General features: G+C 42.9%; 1 protein-coding gene across 1 annotated transcript in view; it reads left to right on the top strand.

The window, feature by feature from the left end:
- Positions 1-15,407, top strand: part of RNF17 (ring finger protein 17) — a 532,263-nt gene extending 516,856 nt beyond the window's left edge. The window contains exons 25-26 of the mRNA XM_073612476.1: positions 12,870-12,969; positions 15,250-15,407. Coding sequence (XP_073468577.1) covers positions 12,870-12,965 — 96 coding nt within the window. The 3' untranslated portion in view covers positions 12,966-12,969; positions 15,250-15,407. The remainder of the gene's footprint in view (positions 1-12,869; positions 12,970-15,249) is intronic.
- Positions 15,408-19,086: the final 3,679 nt, after the last annotated feature.

Below are 19,086 nucleotides of genomic sequence, written 5' to 3'. Positions count from 1 at the left end.
TCTCTAATTGCCAAACTCCTTAATTTTCATGACAAAGTCGCTATCCTGCGTCTGGCCAGGGAGAAAGGCCCTCTCAAGTTCAACGGCAATAATATTTCCATTTATCCTGATTTCTCAGCTGAGGTGCAGCGTCAGCGCATGTCCTTCGCAGCAGTGAAGGATCGCCTCCGCAAAGAAGGCCTCCCCTATGCAATGCTGTTCCCTGCTAAGCTGAGGATCATATGAAGGTAAAGCTAATTTTTGCTCTTGTCCTAAGGAAGCTATGTCTTGGTTAGACTCACAACTTGGGAAGCAACCCAGACAACACCGCAACTGAACCTACAAATTTCAGTCCCTGGGCTTCCACACGCCCATCCATTTTTATAGCTTGTCCCTCATGGGCATGGTCCTCTGTGGATCTACCACTACGACTGCTATTCTTTGTTCAGATGCTGGACCTGCTTGAGACCTGCCTTAATTTTAAAGCAAGCTTTTCTTTGTATTTGTTTCATTCTTCAATCCTTGCACTGCTGACAAATCCTATGATCACTCCTACCAGCAATGCCTTTTGAATTATTTACAGATTACTACTAATGTGCCTCACACACTTGTTGCTGTTTGTGCCTTCCGATCAAGTTTCTTACAGATCCTGCAAGATGAACACTTACATTGCAGATGAGAGCCCTCATGGAACTGCTACTTTCCCCATACCAAGTGGTGGCGAGGCCATGGGATTTTTTACTCCCTTTCAAGTTTGTTCCTGAGGGGGACACTTTTTTGTTATGGGAACCAATGCTCACTAAGTTTGGGTTGGTAGAGCGGGGAGGGGGTGGGCGGCGGAGGGAGGGAGGTTTGTATTGCTGGTCTTCTCACAAATCCCGGTTCCGGAGATTGACTGGGTTTTTGGTTGTTAAGTTTGCTCTTATGAACAATTCTTTTCTGTTGTTACTGCATCCATACTATAGAAGGTATCATAGTCGACAATTTCTGTGGTATGCTGCACCATTTAATACCTCTTGCAATGTTCCTGTACTAACTAAAACTACTTATGGCTGACATGTTAAAATTGATTTCATGGAATGTTAGGGGGTTGAACTCACCTCACAAGCAGTCCCTAATATTCTCATATTTGAAGAAATGTAATCCCCATATCATTTGTCTTCAAGAGACCCACCTTACGGGTACTATGCTACGGTCTCTTAAACGTCCCTGGGTGGCCACTCAATATCACGCTACTTATACTAACTACTCTCGGGGGGGTTTTGATTCTGCTGGCGAAGTCTCTCCCAGCTGAGACTCTGCTTGTAAAGTCGGGCCCTGTGGGACGGTTTATTATACTCACGCTTTGCATAGCCTCCACGATTTTCACGCTAGTGAACATATATGTTCCTCCCCTGTTCTCCCCAGATGTCCTCTCTCATTTGTGCTGGCCGAATGCCAAAGAGACCTGACCGACTACTGGAATATGAACCAAGGTACCACTGGAATCACCACAGCCTAGGAGGCTTCCAAGGCTGTGTTGAGAGGTACCTTTATGTCCATTACCGGTATTATACGCAAAAATGCCCAGCAATTTACTGAGGAGTTAAAAGGTGCCCTAATGAAGGCAGAGGCGAAATACTCCCAAAACCCCAATGCACTGTCCCGTTGGCTTCACTGACGCAGGGAATATGAACTCCGCCTGTTAGACCTTACCAAAAAAGTATGCTCTATATCACCCAGAATATATTCGACATGGTAATAAGGCGGGTCGCCTACTCGCATATCTTACCAGATCTGATTGTCCCCCTGTCTCTATTCCCAGAATATTGGTCTTGGGGAATACAATTAGCGATGTCCCTCAGGATATAGCAGAAGCCTTTCTCTCCTTTTATCGGATCTTTACACTTCTAAAGCTGATTACTCTGCGACACAACTTGAAGACTATTTAAGCCAAATTACACTCCCCCGCTTGACTGATCAGGTTCGAGAAGAATTAGATGAGCCCCTTTCTGTGGAAGAACTTTCACTGGCGATTTCACAAATGCCAGCTCATAAGACGCCTGGTTTAGATGGTTTTCCATTTGAATGGTATAAAAAATTTCAACACCTCCTTAGTCCTATTTTGCTTAAAACATACAATGAGGCCCTGAAGGAAGGGGTGCTTCCCCCTCAATGAGGGAAGCACTCATTGTTTTAATACTTAAACCTCGAAAGGATCCACTAAAATGTGACTCCTATCGACCGATATCTCTTATTAATGTGGATGTAAAAATTTTGGCTAAAGTCCTGGCTAACCGTCTAAATAAGGTGATTGCTGAGTTGTTAGGGAGCGACCAAGGCAGCTTTATACCAGGCCAATCGACCAGGATGAACATCCGTAGACTGTTCCACAACCTGACCTATTCGCATGACTGTCCACCCACCCGAGTTGTTGTATCCCTAGACACCTGTAAGGCCTTTGACAGTGTGGAATGGACGTATCTGTTTCGGGTCTTACAGCTGTATGGTCTTGGCCCTAGGCTGATAGCCTGGATACGGCTCCTCTATGCTATGCCGCTTGCCCGCATTTGTATTGACAGATTACTGAGACCTTCCGGATCACCAGGGGTACCAGACAAGGCTGCCCTTTATCACCCCTCCTATTCGCATTGGCTATCGAACCCCTGGCTGTCCGGATCCGTAACTCCTCAATAATCTGCGGTCTACCCATCAATGACATAGAGGAACGAATTACACTCTATGCGGATGATACGCTAGTTTACCTAGCAGACTCACGGGACTCACTCACCAATCTGTTAACTACTGTAACCACTTTTGGAGACTTTTCCGGATTCAAATAAGTAAAAGTCCATTATTTTTCCCCTAGACCAAGCCCCTGCTTCACAGATTCATTCGGATTCTAGACTACAAATAACTACCTCCTTTAGGTTCCTAGGAGTTGTGGTACAAATGCCACTGTCCCTCTATATAACTAATAATCCAGGCCCACTAATGCTTCAATTACAGACCCAAACCAAACAATGGAGGGACTTGCCTTTAGACTTGATGGGACGGGCCAACGTCCTCAAAATGATATATTTGCCTAAGTTGTTGTATGTCTTGGTTAACTCCCCCTGTAAAATTCCCAAAACGATTTTTAAGAGCATTGACTCTATATGTATTGCGTTCCTCTGGAACGCTAGACCGCCTAGGGTGGCATTGGAGACGCTTCGTCTCCCGTCCCACCTGGCGGGGTTAGCTTTCCCTGACTTTTATCTTTACTATCAGGCATCTCAATTGGTCAATATTCATGACTGGCTGCATCCCGACTCAATGCATGTACCACCACTGAAGGAGCCATGGTTTCCTCATTTGAAACACTACATAACATTGTTTATCGAGGATGTACACCACCAGGACCTGGAATGACTATCTTACATACCTCCCTATCCTTGTTTAAAACTGTGACGCTTAAACATACCTCTGACTCATGGTTGACTTCCCCCAATAGTCCACTTTGGTTTAATCCGATGCTTCCGGAACTAAACTCCTTACCTGACCCTCAAAGATGGAGTTCCAAGGGAATTTAATATCTATGTCACATATACACCCCTCAAGGATTTAAATCCTTCTCACAGATGAGATTAGATTTTGACTTACCGTGTACGTATTTGTTCTTTTACTACCAACTTAGGCATGCTATGCGAGCACAGTTCGGTTCCCTGGACAATCCGCTTAAAACTCCTGACCTGGAAAAACTCCTAAGATCCCCAGACCAGACGAAACTTATTTCTACTTACTATGCAGCTCTGGTGACAGACTCTAACCCTAGATTTAAACTAGCACAACGGAAGTGGGAATCCTTAGATATCACCATTATGGAAGATGACTGGTCGGAATTCAGTGATACTTTTTAAGGCTTCTGTTATATCCTCTAGGGCAGTGTTTCTCAACCTTTTTCCAGTCGGGGCACCCTTAAAAAGTATTTTCAGTCTTGAGGCACCCCAGTCCAAGGCTTAGTTCACGTTACTGTGTGTCGCGGAACATGTGCAAAATCGCACTCGTTCCTGACACACAGACAAATGCTCTGCTCTTTAGGGGTGCCATTAAAACTTAATGGTACCTCACACATTGGAAAATGTGGGGTGCTTTTGTTGCAGTGTAATTTAAAAAAAAAAAAAAAAAGGTCAGGGATTTCCTTCCCTGAATTTTTGTGGTTAGGGAAGCCCATTGAAATGAATGGGCTGCACTACACGCAGCACGCAGCAACACAGATGTGAACCAAGGGCTTGTTCACATGTCGGGTTGGAGGGGTGGTAAAAGCACATGGTTAAGCTGTTTTTACCACCCCCAAATTCTTCCCCTTTAGCTGCAGAGACAACAACTGGGGGTGTACACATGTTGTGGCTGCAGCTGGAGGTATACCCAGGGTGAATGGGGCTGCACTGCAACTACCCTGCAACTGTGTACATTGCACGGTTGCGGTGTAGTGATGCTGCATTAAAACAGGTGGTGAGGAGGCAACATAATGCCTCTTTACCGCCTGTCAAATGCCTCTGAAAAGCGATCTGCGCATAGGTTGCTTTTCAGAGGAGAAGCAGTCCTTGCTGCTATCACAAACAAGACCGACAAAAGCAGTTCTGATGGTACAGGAATTTGGGGGGGGGGGGGGGGGTCAGGATTAAAAGTAACATACGCACACAAATGAATATATAAGAACCAGTGCGCAAAAACCCAATGTACACAGAGAGTTACCAAACTGACGGTAAAATACCAGATAGAGAGCTGCCAACATAGATAGGTAAACTCAATTCCCCAAGATAGATAATGGATAAAGATATGTGGCGCTACTCCATCAATCAGTGATAAATAAATAATCCAAAATCACAACTAGAATAAACTATGCTGTCGGATGAAGTACACACAATGGGCTCCACCTTGTATATAGTTATAGGCCTAGAGATGAATATCGCCGTACATAAGTAAATCAAAGAAAAAAATATATGCAATAAACACAATAAATGGTGAATACCAGTAATCAAAATGCTAAGAATCAAATGTGTGATTATAGTGCTCACATGAGTTGAATAAAAATAATAATATCAACCACCTCTCATCAGGTGGCAAAAATAAACCTGTGAATATAGTGAACTGACTTCCCAGGCTGAAAAACACACTAGAACTCCATAAACAAACAGTGTCCAATGTATCGCAGGCACCAGCTGAAGATCAAATCATTTCTAGTACTGATGTCAAAAATACGTAAATCTTCAGCGTGAGCTAAAAAGTGGATGTATTAGACCAACATACAGTGCAAAGAGTCCCTACGGTCAACAAGAATTCCTATATGATCGACTATCTAAAAAATATTTTTCACAATAATGCAATCATATCATAATAATCTAGTGCATAATAAGTGATAAAAACTGTAATACAATAAATCATAATTATAAATATTATAAATAATTTAAATTGATGAAAAATCAAAATATGATAGGACAGATAATCCCACAAACGAGACACTGTCCCAAACAGTGACAATAGTGCAATTAGTCCATACAGAAAGTGCAGTAGTGATTGGTGACTTCCATACAAAACAGTCTTTGAATATGGTGCAATTTGTGCAGTGACTGGTGCTTTTCTTCTATGCACGTTCTAGTGCATCTCCCAATTGTTTCCCCTAGCCTCTCACCTCCAACAGCGGCCCCCAATGGGCCAAGTAAAGCGGGTAGATAATCTAGGAGAGGATGTGATTCCTTCAGTGTTTCTTTAGTGTCAGATGAGTCCGTCTCTCTGCAACTCCTCCCGCAGTTCCCAGCACTCCCAGCAATCCCAGCAGTCTCGATGTCCGGACCCCCCAGCCGCTCTTCCCCCTCAGCACAACACAAGTTTCTCAGTCTGAAGAGCCCACAAGTCAGCTGACTTGTGGGCTCTTCAGACTGAGAAACTTGTGTTGTGCTGAGGGGGAAGAGCGGCTGGGGGGTCCGGACATCGAGACTGCTGGGATTGCTGGGAGTGCTGGGAACTGCGGGAGGAGTTGCAGAGAGACGGACTCATCTGACACTAAAGAAACACTGAAGGAATCACATCCTCTCCTAGATTATCTACCCGCTTTACTTGGCCCATTGGGGGCCGCTGTTGGAGGTGAGAGGCTAGGGGAAACAATTGGGAGATGCACTAGAACGTGCATAGAAGAAAAGCACCAGTCACTGCACAAATTGCACCATATTCAAAGACTGTTTTGTATGGAAGTCACCAATCACTACTGCACTTTCTGTATGGACTAATTGCACTATTGTCACTGTTTGGGACAGTGTCTCGTTTGTGGGATTATCTGTCCTATCATATTTTGATTTTTCATCAATTTAAATTATTTATAATATTTATAATTATGATTTATTGTATTACAGTTTTTATCACTTATTATGCACTAGATTATTATGATATGATTGCATTATTGTGAAAAATATTTTTTAGATAGTCGATCATATAGGAATTCTTGTTGACCGTAGGGACTCTTTGCACTGTATGTTGGTCTAATACATCCACTTTTTAGCTCACGCTGAAGATTTACGTATTTTTGACATCAGTACTAGAAATGATTTGATCTTCAGCTGGTGCCTGCGATACATTGGACACTGTTTGTTTATGGAGTTCTAGTGTGTTTTTCAGCCTGGGAAGTCAGTTCACTATATTCACAGGTTTATTTTGTCACCTGATGAGAGGTGGTTGATATTATTATTTTTATTCAACTCATGTGAGCACTATAATCACACATTTGATTCTTAGCATTTTGATTACTGGTATTCACCATTTATTGTGTTTATTGCATATATTTTTTTCTTTGATTTACTTATGTACGGCGATATTCATCTCTAGGCCTATAACTATATACAAGGTGGAGCCCATTGTGTGTACTTCATCCGACAGCATAGTTTATTCTAGTTGTGATTTTGGATTATTTATTTATCACTGATTGATGGAGTAGCGCCACATATCTTTATCCATTAACATACGCACACACACATATACAGACACATACACGTGCACACACGCATACAGACACTTGTACATACGCACATGCAGACACGTGCGCACACACATGCAGACACGTGCGCACACACATGCAGACACGTGCGCACACACATGCAGACACGTGCGCACACACATGCAGACACGTGCGCACACACATGCAGACACGTGCGCACACACACAGACACACATGCACACACACAGACACACATGCACACACACACACATACAGACACATGCACAGACACATGCACACACACACTTACAGACACATGCGCACACACACACACTTACAGACGTACACACACACATACAGACACTCACATGCTCACGCACATACAGACACATGCACACATACATACCAGACACATGCACACATACACACACATACAGACACATGCACACACACATACAGACACATGCACACACACATACAGACACATGCACACACACATACAGACACATGCACACACACATACAGACACATGCACAAACACACACACATGTACAAACACACATACACACACATGTACAAACACACATACACACAGACACATGTATAAAGCTCTTTTAAAACGAATCTAGCTTCTAGCACAGTACCTTTCCAGTTTCCTCATTCAGCCGGGTACTGCACTGTAGGGGGAAGCAGAGAGCACAGCACACTTCCCTGCACTTTACTTTCACTTTGCTGAGGTTGACGGAGCTTCTCACAGTGCCGATGTACAGTTTGGCAGGGGATCCAGAGATCGGGCTTATCTGACAGCCCTTCTCTCCCCTGATCCCGCGGCACACCTGAGAACCTCTGATGGCACACTGGTTGAGAGAGGCTGCTCTAGGGATAGAGTGATTCAAATGAATATTTTTTACCAATCGCACCTCACACCGGCTAAAATGCACAAAATGGGCATATTATCCTCTGCTGAGTGCTTTCAGGGATGTGGTCAAATGGCGGATTTCCTTCACTGTTTTTGGACTTGCCCCATAATACAGGACTTCTGGTGGAACATAGGCTCTTTTCTCTCCTCGGAGTTGGGACTTCCCAACATAGTCCACCCCAAGAATTGCCTTCTTGGTGTCTTTGGTAATTTGCCTGTCCCTTCCCGGGTCAAACAACTACTTCATATCCTATATTACTATGCCAAGAAATCCATTTTATTGACCTGGAGGGGAGCGGCAACCCCAACCAGGGGACTATGGTTAAAACTGGTTAATGAAGCTCTTCCGCTTTATAAACTTACTTTTGACATACGCAAACGACCAAAAGCATTTCATAAAATCTGGGGCAGGTGGCTGGCTAGCCCCCTGACCCTATCCCCTATACTGCCGTAATCAGAGTAAGCCTGGGGCAGCTTGCCCTGTAACATGACTACACTCTTTTACACTTTGACTGACTATGGTCAAAATGCCTGTTTATGGAGTTTGACTGTGAATGATCTAACTTGCTTTCTAGCATAATATTTAATGGATGTATTAACCAATTATTATTCTCGCCTGACACAAGAGCATTCTGTATCTTGGTTCTTTATGTTGGACCTTATTAGGTCCTTTTTGTTTTGTCTTTGTATGTTTGTAAGTTAAAAAAAACTGCAATAAACATATCTAAAAAAAAAAAAAAAAAAGTATAATCAAACACAGATGGACTCAAATGAAGGTATAGAACCACCTCAAGGATGATCAGAAGAAATGGACAGCACCTGAGTTAAATATGAGTGTCACAGCAAATGGTCTGAATACTTAGGACCATGTGATATTTCAGTTTTTCTTTTTTAATAAATGTCAAGAATTCTGTGTTTTTCTGTCAATATGGGGTGCTGTGTGTACATTAATGAGGAAAAAATTAACTTAAATGATTTTCGCAAATGGCTGCAATATAACAAAGAGTGAAAAATTTAAGGGGGTCTGAATACTTTCCGTCCCCACTGTGTATGTATGTATATATACCGTATTTATCAGCATATAACACGCACTTTTTTCCCCTGAAAATCAGGGGAAAATCGTGGCTGCGTGTTATAGGCCGATCCCCGCCGATTTTGTGTCATCGGAGCGTTCGCGGCAATTGCCGCGGTCGCCGCCGACATACACAGCCGTGGGTAGATTCAAATATGGCGCCGAGACTGCAGGGATTTGTCGGAGCCAAGATACACATACCCGAGTGTTCTCGGCTTTTTTAGGCGCCGCCGTCACGTCCAGTCCCGCCCCTTGGACCTGTGTTATGTCCATCATAGGGCGGGACTGGGCGTGACTGTGAGCGGCGCCGAGAACACTCGGGTATGTGTATCTTGGCTCTCATCGGAGTAATTGCAGCTCCACCACCCCTGTGTCCTTTTCAGGTGGAAACTCACTTCTTTTGATGAACTTTGTCTTTCCCTCTCTCCACTGCAAATTCTACCTCACCTGCTGTAAAAACTTAGGTCTTAAAAGATAGAGGGATTTGAGTCTGTGATTCCTACCTTGCTGGTCAAGCAATAAAGGCCACCTCCGGGAAGATCTAATATTGTACCTGGAAATCCTGTTTTGCCTTGTTTGAACGCAATCAGTTCTATCCAAAAGATTTTTCTGTGCCTTGCATTCTGGCCTTAGTGTAAGCAGGTCTTATCCAGAATCTAGCGCTTAGCATCCCAGAAGGGTAGCTATTGGCCTTATCCATCCTTTTTCAAAGCCTCTGGCTTTTCACTCCATTGTGAAAACCATTACTCAAGGTGTTTTTTGTGTTAGTCGTCATTTGCAGAAACCACCCTTTGAAGCCATTGAGGATATCTCCTAGAAGATTCTTGCCAGCAAAGTGCCCTTTTTGGTAGCCATCCCATTTGTCAATTGTGTATCTGAACTGGCAGCCTCCTTCTGTAAAAAGCCTTTCCTAATAATTCACAACGACAAAGTTGTATTATGCCCAAGACATTCCTTTCTTTCAAAGGTGGTTTCAATGTTCCATCTCATTAAAGGGGTTGTAAACCCTCGTGTTTTTTCACCCCTCCCCCGTTTTACTCACCTGAGTCGGGTTCGTTCGCTCGGTGGAGACGCGCTGTACCTCTCTGCCTGGGGTCCTCTGCTCTTGATTGCATAGATTGATAGCAGCGCAGCCATTGGTTCCCGCTGCTGTCAATTCAATCCAATGACCGGGGGGCGGGGCCAAGTCTGACATTCTGTGTCTATGGACGCAAATGCTGGACTTGGGAGCCCGCTCGCAAGGTAACCCCCAGGAAGAGCGCTTCTTCTAAGGGGGTTTACCAATGTGAGGAGGAGCCCAGAAGACGAGATTTGAGGCCACACTGCAAAACTAACTGCACGGTGGAGGGAAGTATGATATATTTGTTATTTAAAAACCCCTTTTAGGACATTTTCTTGCCATTTTTGTGCCCTACTCTGAAGGATCCAAAGAAATTCATTCTACATTGCTGGGTGTAGACAGAGGCTATTAGCATGTACCTAAAAGCTATTGCGTCTATTAGACAATCAGATTCCATGATTTTTTTTCCTCGGGACCTCACAATGGGCACTCTGCTTCAGAATCCACCATTGCATGCCAGATCAGGAACTTGATTGCAAGAGCGTATGCTCTTAAAACTAAATCCTCCTCTTGCACTGTGTTGTGCTGACTAGTGGGCTTTTAAGCGCCAAGCCTCTGTTGCCCAACTGTGTAAGGCTGCCACCTAGTCTTGTGTTCATAATTTCTCAAAGCTTTTCTAGGTGGATATCCAGTCTTCTGCAGATGCAGCTTTTAGTCACAGGGTTCTTGTAGTGGCACTCTGAACTTGATCCCCATTGTTTTTTGGGCCTGTTGGCATAGTTTTGTTTGCCTGGTTGTTGACCATCCTTTGTATTCAATGCTTGGGGACATCCCAATATAAATAAGTTGCCTGTGTCCTGTACTGTATGATTAAGGTAAAAGTAATTTTGACTTATGCCGCGTACACACGGTCGGACTTTTCAGCTACAAAAGTCCGACAGACTTTCGACGGACTTTTGGCGAACTTTCAACAGACTTTCTAACGACCGGACTTGGCTACACACGATCACACCAAAGTCCGACGGATTCGTACGTGATGACGTACACCGGACTAAAATAAAGAAGTTGATAGCCAGTAGCCAATAGCTGCCCTAGTGTGGGTTTTTGTCCGTCGGACTAGCATACAGACGAGCGGATTTCTGGGTCCAGCGGAGTTACGATGTAAAGAATTGAAGCATGTTCCAAATCTAAAGTCCGTCAAATTTGCGGCTGGAAAAGTCCGCTGAAAGTCTGGGGAAGCCCACACACGATCGGATTGTCCGCCGGACTTAGTCCGTCGGCGTCCGTCTGACTTTTGTAGCCGAAAAGACTGACCGTGTGTACGCAGCATTACTGTAAAATTCATAGTACAGGACACAGACCACCCTCCTGAACTCTCATTGTTTACTCTGCATTGCTTGCTATTAAACTGAGGATTTGAGGAGCGGACTAGGATTATAGGGGTGGCGCCCCAGGGTGGTGTGTTTGTAAAAGCTTGCCAGTGTCCAGTCACCTGAAGATATGAGCCTAAAACCCATGGTGTATGAGTAAGTGTCCTGTACTGAAGGCCAAGATTTTTTGTTTGTTTTTTGGAGGGGGAGAGCAGAGTAATGGGGGGTTATGGATTACCCTAATTTGGTTTTGATGTTTGATACATATATTTTTATATCCTTGTTTTGTTTTGGTGTGTGTTTGTTTTTCTTTTTTTTTTTTTTTTTTTTTTTTTTTATGATTAGTCTACTGCCTAAAATGATATCACATTGGGGGAACTTTATAGAGTGTAGCAAAATGTTGAAGTTCAGAGTACACATATGCATTTTACTTCAAGAGATCTTTATTCCCTTTCAATTCTAAATGGTGACGAACCCCGGGGGTGTAACATTTAGTGTACGATTCAGATGATAATGTCAGTGCACAAATTAGTACAGTTCGCAAGTATTTGAATGACATTGCATTGTACGTGAGCTTTTGAGATTGTACAGTATATGTCATCTGACATAATTGTTCTGAAGGGTGTGTGTGTATGTGTGTGTGTATGTATATATATATATATATATATATATATATATATATACACACATATATATATACACACACATATATATACACATACACACACACCCCCGGGGTCCGTCACCATTTAGAATTGAAAGGGAATAAAGATGTCTTGAAGTAAAATGCATATGTGTACTCTGAACTTCACCATTTTGCTACACTCTATAAAGTTCCCCCAATGTGAGATCATATATATATATATATATATATATATGTGTGTGTGTGTGTACTTTTTTTTTTTTTTATCTGCTTTCATGGGGTAGTCTGGATTTGGTCAGTGGCAACCTGACCCAGACCCCCCCATGCAGCTGTGTATCAACAGATGAATTCTAAAAGTGATCTATTTTTGGATGCAATCAGACAGAAATAGATCACTATTGTAGAGATCTATTGTTGCAGGTAGAGGATGGACAAAGCTGTAACAGTTCTGCGGGAGCCTCAATACTGGCAGGAAGTGCTATGATGTCTCATCCCTTTGAGTGTAAACACAATGCGGAAATAGGAGATATGTATCGCCTGCATTGTATAGTAGGTGCTCTCCAGTATTGGGCACATATCAACAGTCCCCTACCCTCCCACAATGCTGTTGCATCTATGTCTTGCTGATGCAGGGCCAGAAGTACAGCACTGCCAGGAGGAAGTGGGAAAAGGGACTAACATTTTCTAGAAAAAGATCAGCATTGACAGCCTACATATCCTTCTCATGAAGGGTTTACTTTTTTGGCTTATTGTTAATTGATATTTAACTCATAAAATATACATGGCAGGTTTACATTCCAAGATAGTCTGTGAGTAAAAACATAAGCATTCTTTTTTATGTATATACACATGTTTTTTTTTCTTTTCTTTTTTCTAGCCTAGCGCTGCAGAAAACACTGTTTGTTTGTTTGATGAAAAGCTGCAACCGGTGCACAAACCATTGCTAAATATGGGCCTGGCCGATCCTGAGTGATCATGTATGTACATCTTTTAATGAGCATGTTTTGTAAGAGATGCATGCAACATTTTCTTCTAGGCCACTACTGTATATTTTTGTATCACATATTCCATGTGCAAAAACTGCAAGTTCATAGTGTCCTTAGACATCACAACGCCCAGGGATTAGTAATATCCCAGAATCTCTGAATAACTCTGGAGACTGGAAATTGACAGGTTTTGGAAGTTTCTATACAAACTAGTTTTTGCTCAGACCTTTTTCACCAAACATTTTGCATGGTTGAGGCTTCTCAGATGGTAAACTGTTATATAATCCTGCAAACAAAGTTTGACTATTTTATTATCATCTTTAAATATAACTGTTATGACTTTTTTATGTTTTGCGATGGTGGAAAAATAAGGCACCATGCATTTTAATTAAAATGGGTAAGTGAAAAGCTGATCTGATAAACTAGTGTATAGGTTTCAGAAACATTACTGTAGATATCTCTAGCTGAATAGTAGTTGTAACAACTCTATAACAGCCAGAAATCAGGATTGTAGCCAAGCCAATTTTTATCACTTGTATCTAAACAAGTGGAGCAAAACAGGAGAACTTTCACATAGCGATCACATTCATTTATTCGAAACTCTATTTGTTACTGTGCCACATTTTCTTCAGTTTTGTCATGTTTTGCTATGTAAAGTCTCATTGGTTTGGCCATGTCTGCTGTGAGTCAGGTTAACCCCAGGGCTTAAAGCAGAATTAAACCCTGAGATTTAAAGTTGAGCTCCTGGTTTCTTCAGAAAAAATACTGTATCTGCTGACTTTTAATATTAGGACACTTGCCTGTCCACGAATCCAGAGGTGTCTTCACCCAAGCCGATTTTTCAGTCGGCTCTCTGGTGCTGCCGCCCCCATCTCAGCTAAGGGGAACCGGCAGTGAAGCTTTGCGGCTTAAGGGGGAGAAAGCGCTTTGTGACTAGCCCGGCGGTGGGGGAAAGAATAGGGGACCCAAAATTCAGGCTGAGTTTGCAGCAGGAAAGTCAGCCAGTAGTGGGAGCGGGTACCTGTCAAAACCAGGTACTTGCTCCTCCCTCCCCCCGAAAGGTGCCAAATGCGGTAGCCCATGGGGGGAGGAGGCAAACAAGTAGCACTTCCCCTTTTGGGTGGAGCTCTGCTTTAAGTTCCAAAAACAGTTACATTTCCTGCATATGCCGGGAATGTAACCATCACATTGAATGTGCACTCAACCAAACTGTCAAACCATCCAATGGCTGGTCTCTTAACTGATCACATGTGCAGCATCATGGCAGTTGAAGATTAAATAGAGATTAAATAGAAGATGGCAGTTTCCTTTAGCTGAAAATTAATAGGGGGTTTACTTCTACTTTAAGCAAGGATGTAGTCACTTAGGTGCTATTTGCTGTATGCCAGCTCTAATTTCTTTTAGAGCCCCCAGGAAACCTCAACAGCCCGACCTCTTTTGGTGGTATTTAATCACCACTGGTTTTCTTATTTTATGCTTAACAAGCAAAAAAGACCAAAAAAAAAGTGTTTCTTAGAATGTTAAAAAATTTTGCAAATAAGTAATTTTCCTTCACTGGTCAGGCTGCACTTATGAGGCGGCTGCACTGATAAGCTGCAGTGCCAGTGATTATCAGTGTAAACAGTGCCCTGATTACCGGTGTAAACAATGTACTGACAGCCTTGCTGGTTAGCGGTAATCCTTTCCTCACACAGACACCTCGTGTGAGGAAAGGACTGCTAATAAATGGAAAGTCTGTTTACATGTAATCGTCTGTAATTGGACACAGGTGATCACATGGTAAAGGGCCCCTGTGATTGGCCCTTTCCTGCGATTTGGGTTTAGCTGTGTCAAAAGGCCCCTGGGGGCATGGAGGAAGAAGCCCATGCCCTGGCCGTTTTTTGGCTATAGCCTGGGCGGGAAGTGGTTAAAGAGGCACAGTCATTTTGCCCATGCTGGGCAAAGTGACAATGTCTGTGTATGGTGGCCGCCCTGCCAGAGCTCCTCCATTGCCCCTTACTCTACCTCAGCATTATTCTAGGTATAGGGAAGTATATGACCACCTCCTATGCGACAGTGCTTGGGTCTAGGAACCAGTCACTGACCCTGAGCTCTGTGGATTTTGGTACCTGCTAGGATGGTGGAAGGAGCAGCTGGGTCTCTGCACACAGTATCACTTTGCCCAAAATTTTTTATGCAATGCTTGATTTTACTTGTTATAATAAACATATGACATGTTTTTAATTTGCTGTTGTGATCAACATGGATTAAAGATGTGCTGTTCTTTTACAGATCTATCTGATGGATTTACTACTCTGAAGATAAGAGTTCTTCTTTTATTGTGTTACCTGCTATGGAACTTTATTTATCCAACTATGGATCAGTTTGAACAGTTATACATTAGATATGTAGTCGGTTGTGTTACCTGTTATGCAACTTCAGTTTCTTTATCCACCTACGGATGAGTTTGAACAGTTATACATTAGATATGTAGTCTCATAGTTTCATGTAGTTTCATATTTTCTAGTGTTTGTGTGCAAAACATAAATAAATGTGTGCTGAAAATATTGCATAAAAAGTTGTGCATTACTTTGTAATGATGTTAAATGTTATTAATGAATTAAGATTTCTAAAGTATATAATTTTGTTATGGTTTGGTGTTGTGTACACAGAGAGGTCTTCACCACCCACATCTGCCTCGTGAACAGAAGTGCTTTCCTCAAATAGTGCCATTTAGAAATAGTTTTAGCAAAACCTGTTGAGAAAGAAGTATATTAGCTGCCATTCTGACCTCTTCTTAGAAATACAAGTTTTGTGGATGTCTCTGGTTTCAGTAACTTTTGAATCTCTGACCCAGAACAAACATGCAGCCAGTGTCTCAGGAGTTGTTCTGCAATTGCAGCTCACATATGCAATTAAAGGTCTCTTTTGACACCAGGGTGGATTTGATTTAAATCAATCGATTTAAATCACAATTTAAGTCATGATTTGTCCGATAGAGCGTACACACGGTCGGATGTTGCTCCAAAACCGCTAATTTGCATGTTTGTTGTCAAAAAGTCCGATCGTGTGTACGGGCCTTTATACATTTTAAATTTTTGCACAAAATTTACTTCACTCCTGTCAGACTTGCTGTAATTTACCCGTCGGTTTCCTCGGAGTGCTGGAGATGTGGCTTTTCACAGCTGGAGGTGGGTGAATAACCTTCTTAAATTAGTGTCGGTAGACTTTCCGGGCATGAAACCCGTCTGATCAATGTTGAACAGGGAGGGGATCACCCCAACTAGCTTGTTGGCCAAGACCTTTGTCAGCATTTTCAGATCCGTGTTTAAGAGAGCGATGGGCCTATAAGATGAGCAATCTAAAGGATCTTTGCTCGGTTTCAGCAATAATACCATATAGGCATACAACTCTTTAGCAACACTCAAAAAAGTAAGAACCCTCAAAGTAAAGCCTATATATGCTAATATAAATGAAAATAGACTTGAAAAGTTTGTATACCCTCATCAAATGGATGAGGGGAAAAAGGATAGGAACAGGAGCATTCGGCAAAAATCATATATGTGTAACTCAAGAATTTAAAAAAAACTGAATTTAGCTCTAAAGCCTCCTCGCTTGACCAAACAAAAAACTCTCACAGCCCACCGTACATCTCAATAAGGCAAGTTTAAAGGTATGAAAAAATTATGGAAAACTTCTTATAAAAAACACACATGATAAGACTCGTACATTGCTAACAGAATGTGACCACATCTACAGTTGTGTTGTAGAACCACAAGTGCTATTGTGTTGTATATAATAATCTCTATATTAGCACTGAGCTACTTAAGAGAAGAAACATACATGAAATTGTATACCCTGGTAGCTGACAAAATAGTCCTGTGAGGTAACGGAGTGAAGATGAACCACAGAAAGCATGGATGTTGCACCAAAGTCCCAGCTCCAAATGAACACAGACCGATGGCAAATGGTGAAGACAACCAAACACTGGATTAAATGTTTCCGGAGACTGGTAGTCTAGAAGAGGGCCTCTTTAGCCTTCTGTTTGGATTTTGGGCTGCGCATGAGAAGCAATTAAACACCTAGAATACAGTAGGACATTTCAGTTTTGACTATTTAGTGTTTGGGTCTAATTTTGCTTTAAACTTGATTTAGGTTTTAAAAGCTTTAAAAATGTGTAGTCCTTTGAAAGGGAATGCAGTTCTTTACCACAGGCAACTTTAGGAAAAATCCTTTAAGCCTATACACACCAGCCTTACTGTTTGCATTATGTACAAATTGCATCATTAAGAGACCTGGAACACTAGGGTGCCACCACCCATCTAAACAGGCGCGTCTCTCAAAGCTTCCCATGTAATTTTTCAGCAACCAAATTCTCCAGCTTCCATTTACCTGTTTTGCAGCTGAATTTGTTCTCCCAATTCTCTTCTTTTCTCGAACAACTCAGAGAAACAGAGGATTCAGCAACTGTTGATAAGCAAGATGACATCCGTTCAGGAAACTCACATATTCAAACAAGCTGATAGTCAAGCTTGAGAGATTTGCCAGGGAACTGGCCAAAGACTTCACAAGAGTCAGCTGCCTGACCTCTCAGATTCAGTCTCCTACATGACCATAGCCTCTAATGCCGCGTACACACGGTCGGACTTTTCGACCGGATTTGTCTGACGGACCAAATCCGGCGAACAATCCGATCATGTGTGGGCTTCACCGAACCTTCAGCGGACTTTTCCAGTTGCAAATCTGACGGACTTTAGATTTGGAACATGCTTCAAATCTTTACGTCGTAACTCCGCCGGACCCAGAAATCCGCTTGTCTGTATGCTAGTCCGACGGACAAAAACCGACGCTAGGGCAGCTACTGGCTATCAACTTCCTTATTTTAGTCCGGTGTACGTCGTCATGTACGAATCCGTCGGACTTTTGTGTGATCGTGTGTAGGCAAGTCCGGTCGAAAGTCTGTCGGACTTTTGTAGCTGAAAAGTCCGACCGTGTGTACGCGGCATAAGTCTGCTGGATCTGATTCTAATCTTGCAGACTGAGGCAAGGTAAGCCCTCATAATGGTACTACACAACACAAAGTTGACTTAAAGGGGTTGTAAAACCTCATGTTTTTTTACCTAAGGTGAAAAAAACTTCTGGCAGTCACCAGCCCATACACACACACCCCCCCCCCCCCCCCGTTTTACTTACCTGAGCCCCATAATTCCCTTGCCGGAGATGCGCTGTCCCTCTCTACACGGGGTCCCGGCTCTTGATTAGATTGATAGCAGCACAGCCATTGGCTCCCGCAAATCCAATGACAGGGGGCCGAGTCCGGCATTCGTGTCTATGGACGCCAAATGCTGGACTCGGAAGCGTGCCCGCAAGGTAACACTCCCCGGGAGAGCGCTTCGCCTAGGGGGTTATCTGAAGTAAGAAGGAGCCGCGAGATCCGCTGAGGGACCCCAGAAGTTGAGGATCGGGGCCACTCTGTGCCGAGCTGCACAGTGGAGGTAAGTATGACATGTTTGTTATTTAAAAAAAAAAACGAGCCTTTACAATCACTTTAAAGCGGACCTCCAGTCATTTTTTCAACTTTCCATCTTTTAAATCTTCTGCCCTTGTTGTTTTACCTTTGGATAGTAAAACATGTTTTTATTGCCAGTAAATACTTTATACAGCTCACTTCCTGTTTATTGTCTGCTAAAAAGCCTAGGCTTATGACATGCACGGCTCTTTCTCTCACTTTCATGAGAGTTTGCCAGGATAATGATAATGCCAATGAGAGCTGAAGAGCTGGGGGTGTGCCTCTGCGTCTGTGTAAATCCAGGAAGTGAACAGGCAGCAGCTTCAGCTGCCCACAGTTAAAATGGTGCGGCCAGACTTGGTGGAGGGAGATTTCTGCAGCATATTTGGCAAGTACAGAATTACAGTATATATAAAATAATATGCAAAGTGGTTGGAGGGAAACTTCAGAATGGCAAAGATGTTTTTATTACAAATCATGTGAGCAGACTGCAGTTCCTCTTTAAGACACACCTGTGTTTGCTACATTCCTCTGGATGAGTTTCAGCCAAACCTCTATGCAGTGTTTACAGCCGTGTATAAATGCAAAAAACGGTGCAAAGCCTCAGGTACATGCAGGAG

This window comes from Aquarana catesbeiana, linkage group LG02 (genome assembly GCF_042186555.1).
Source record: "Aquarana catesbeiana isolate 2022-GZ linkage group LG02, ASM4218655v1, whole genome shotgun sequence".
Taxonomy (NCBI): Eukaryota; Metazoa; Chordata; class Amphibia; order Anura; family Ranidae; genus Aquarana; species Aquarana catesbeiana.
This window is presented reverse-complemented; position numbering and strand designations above follow the sequence as displayed.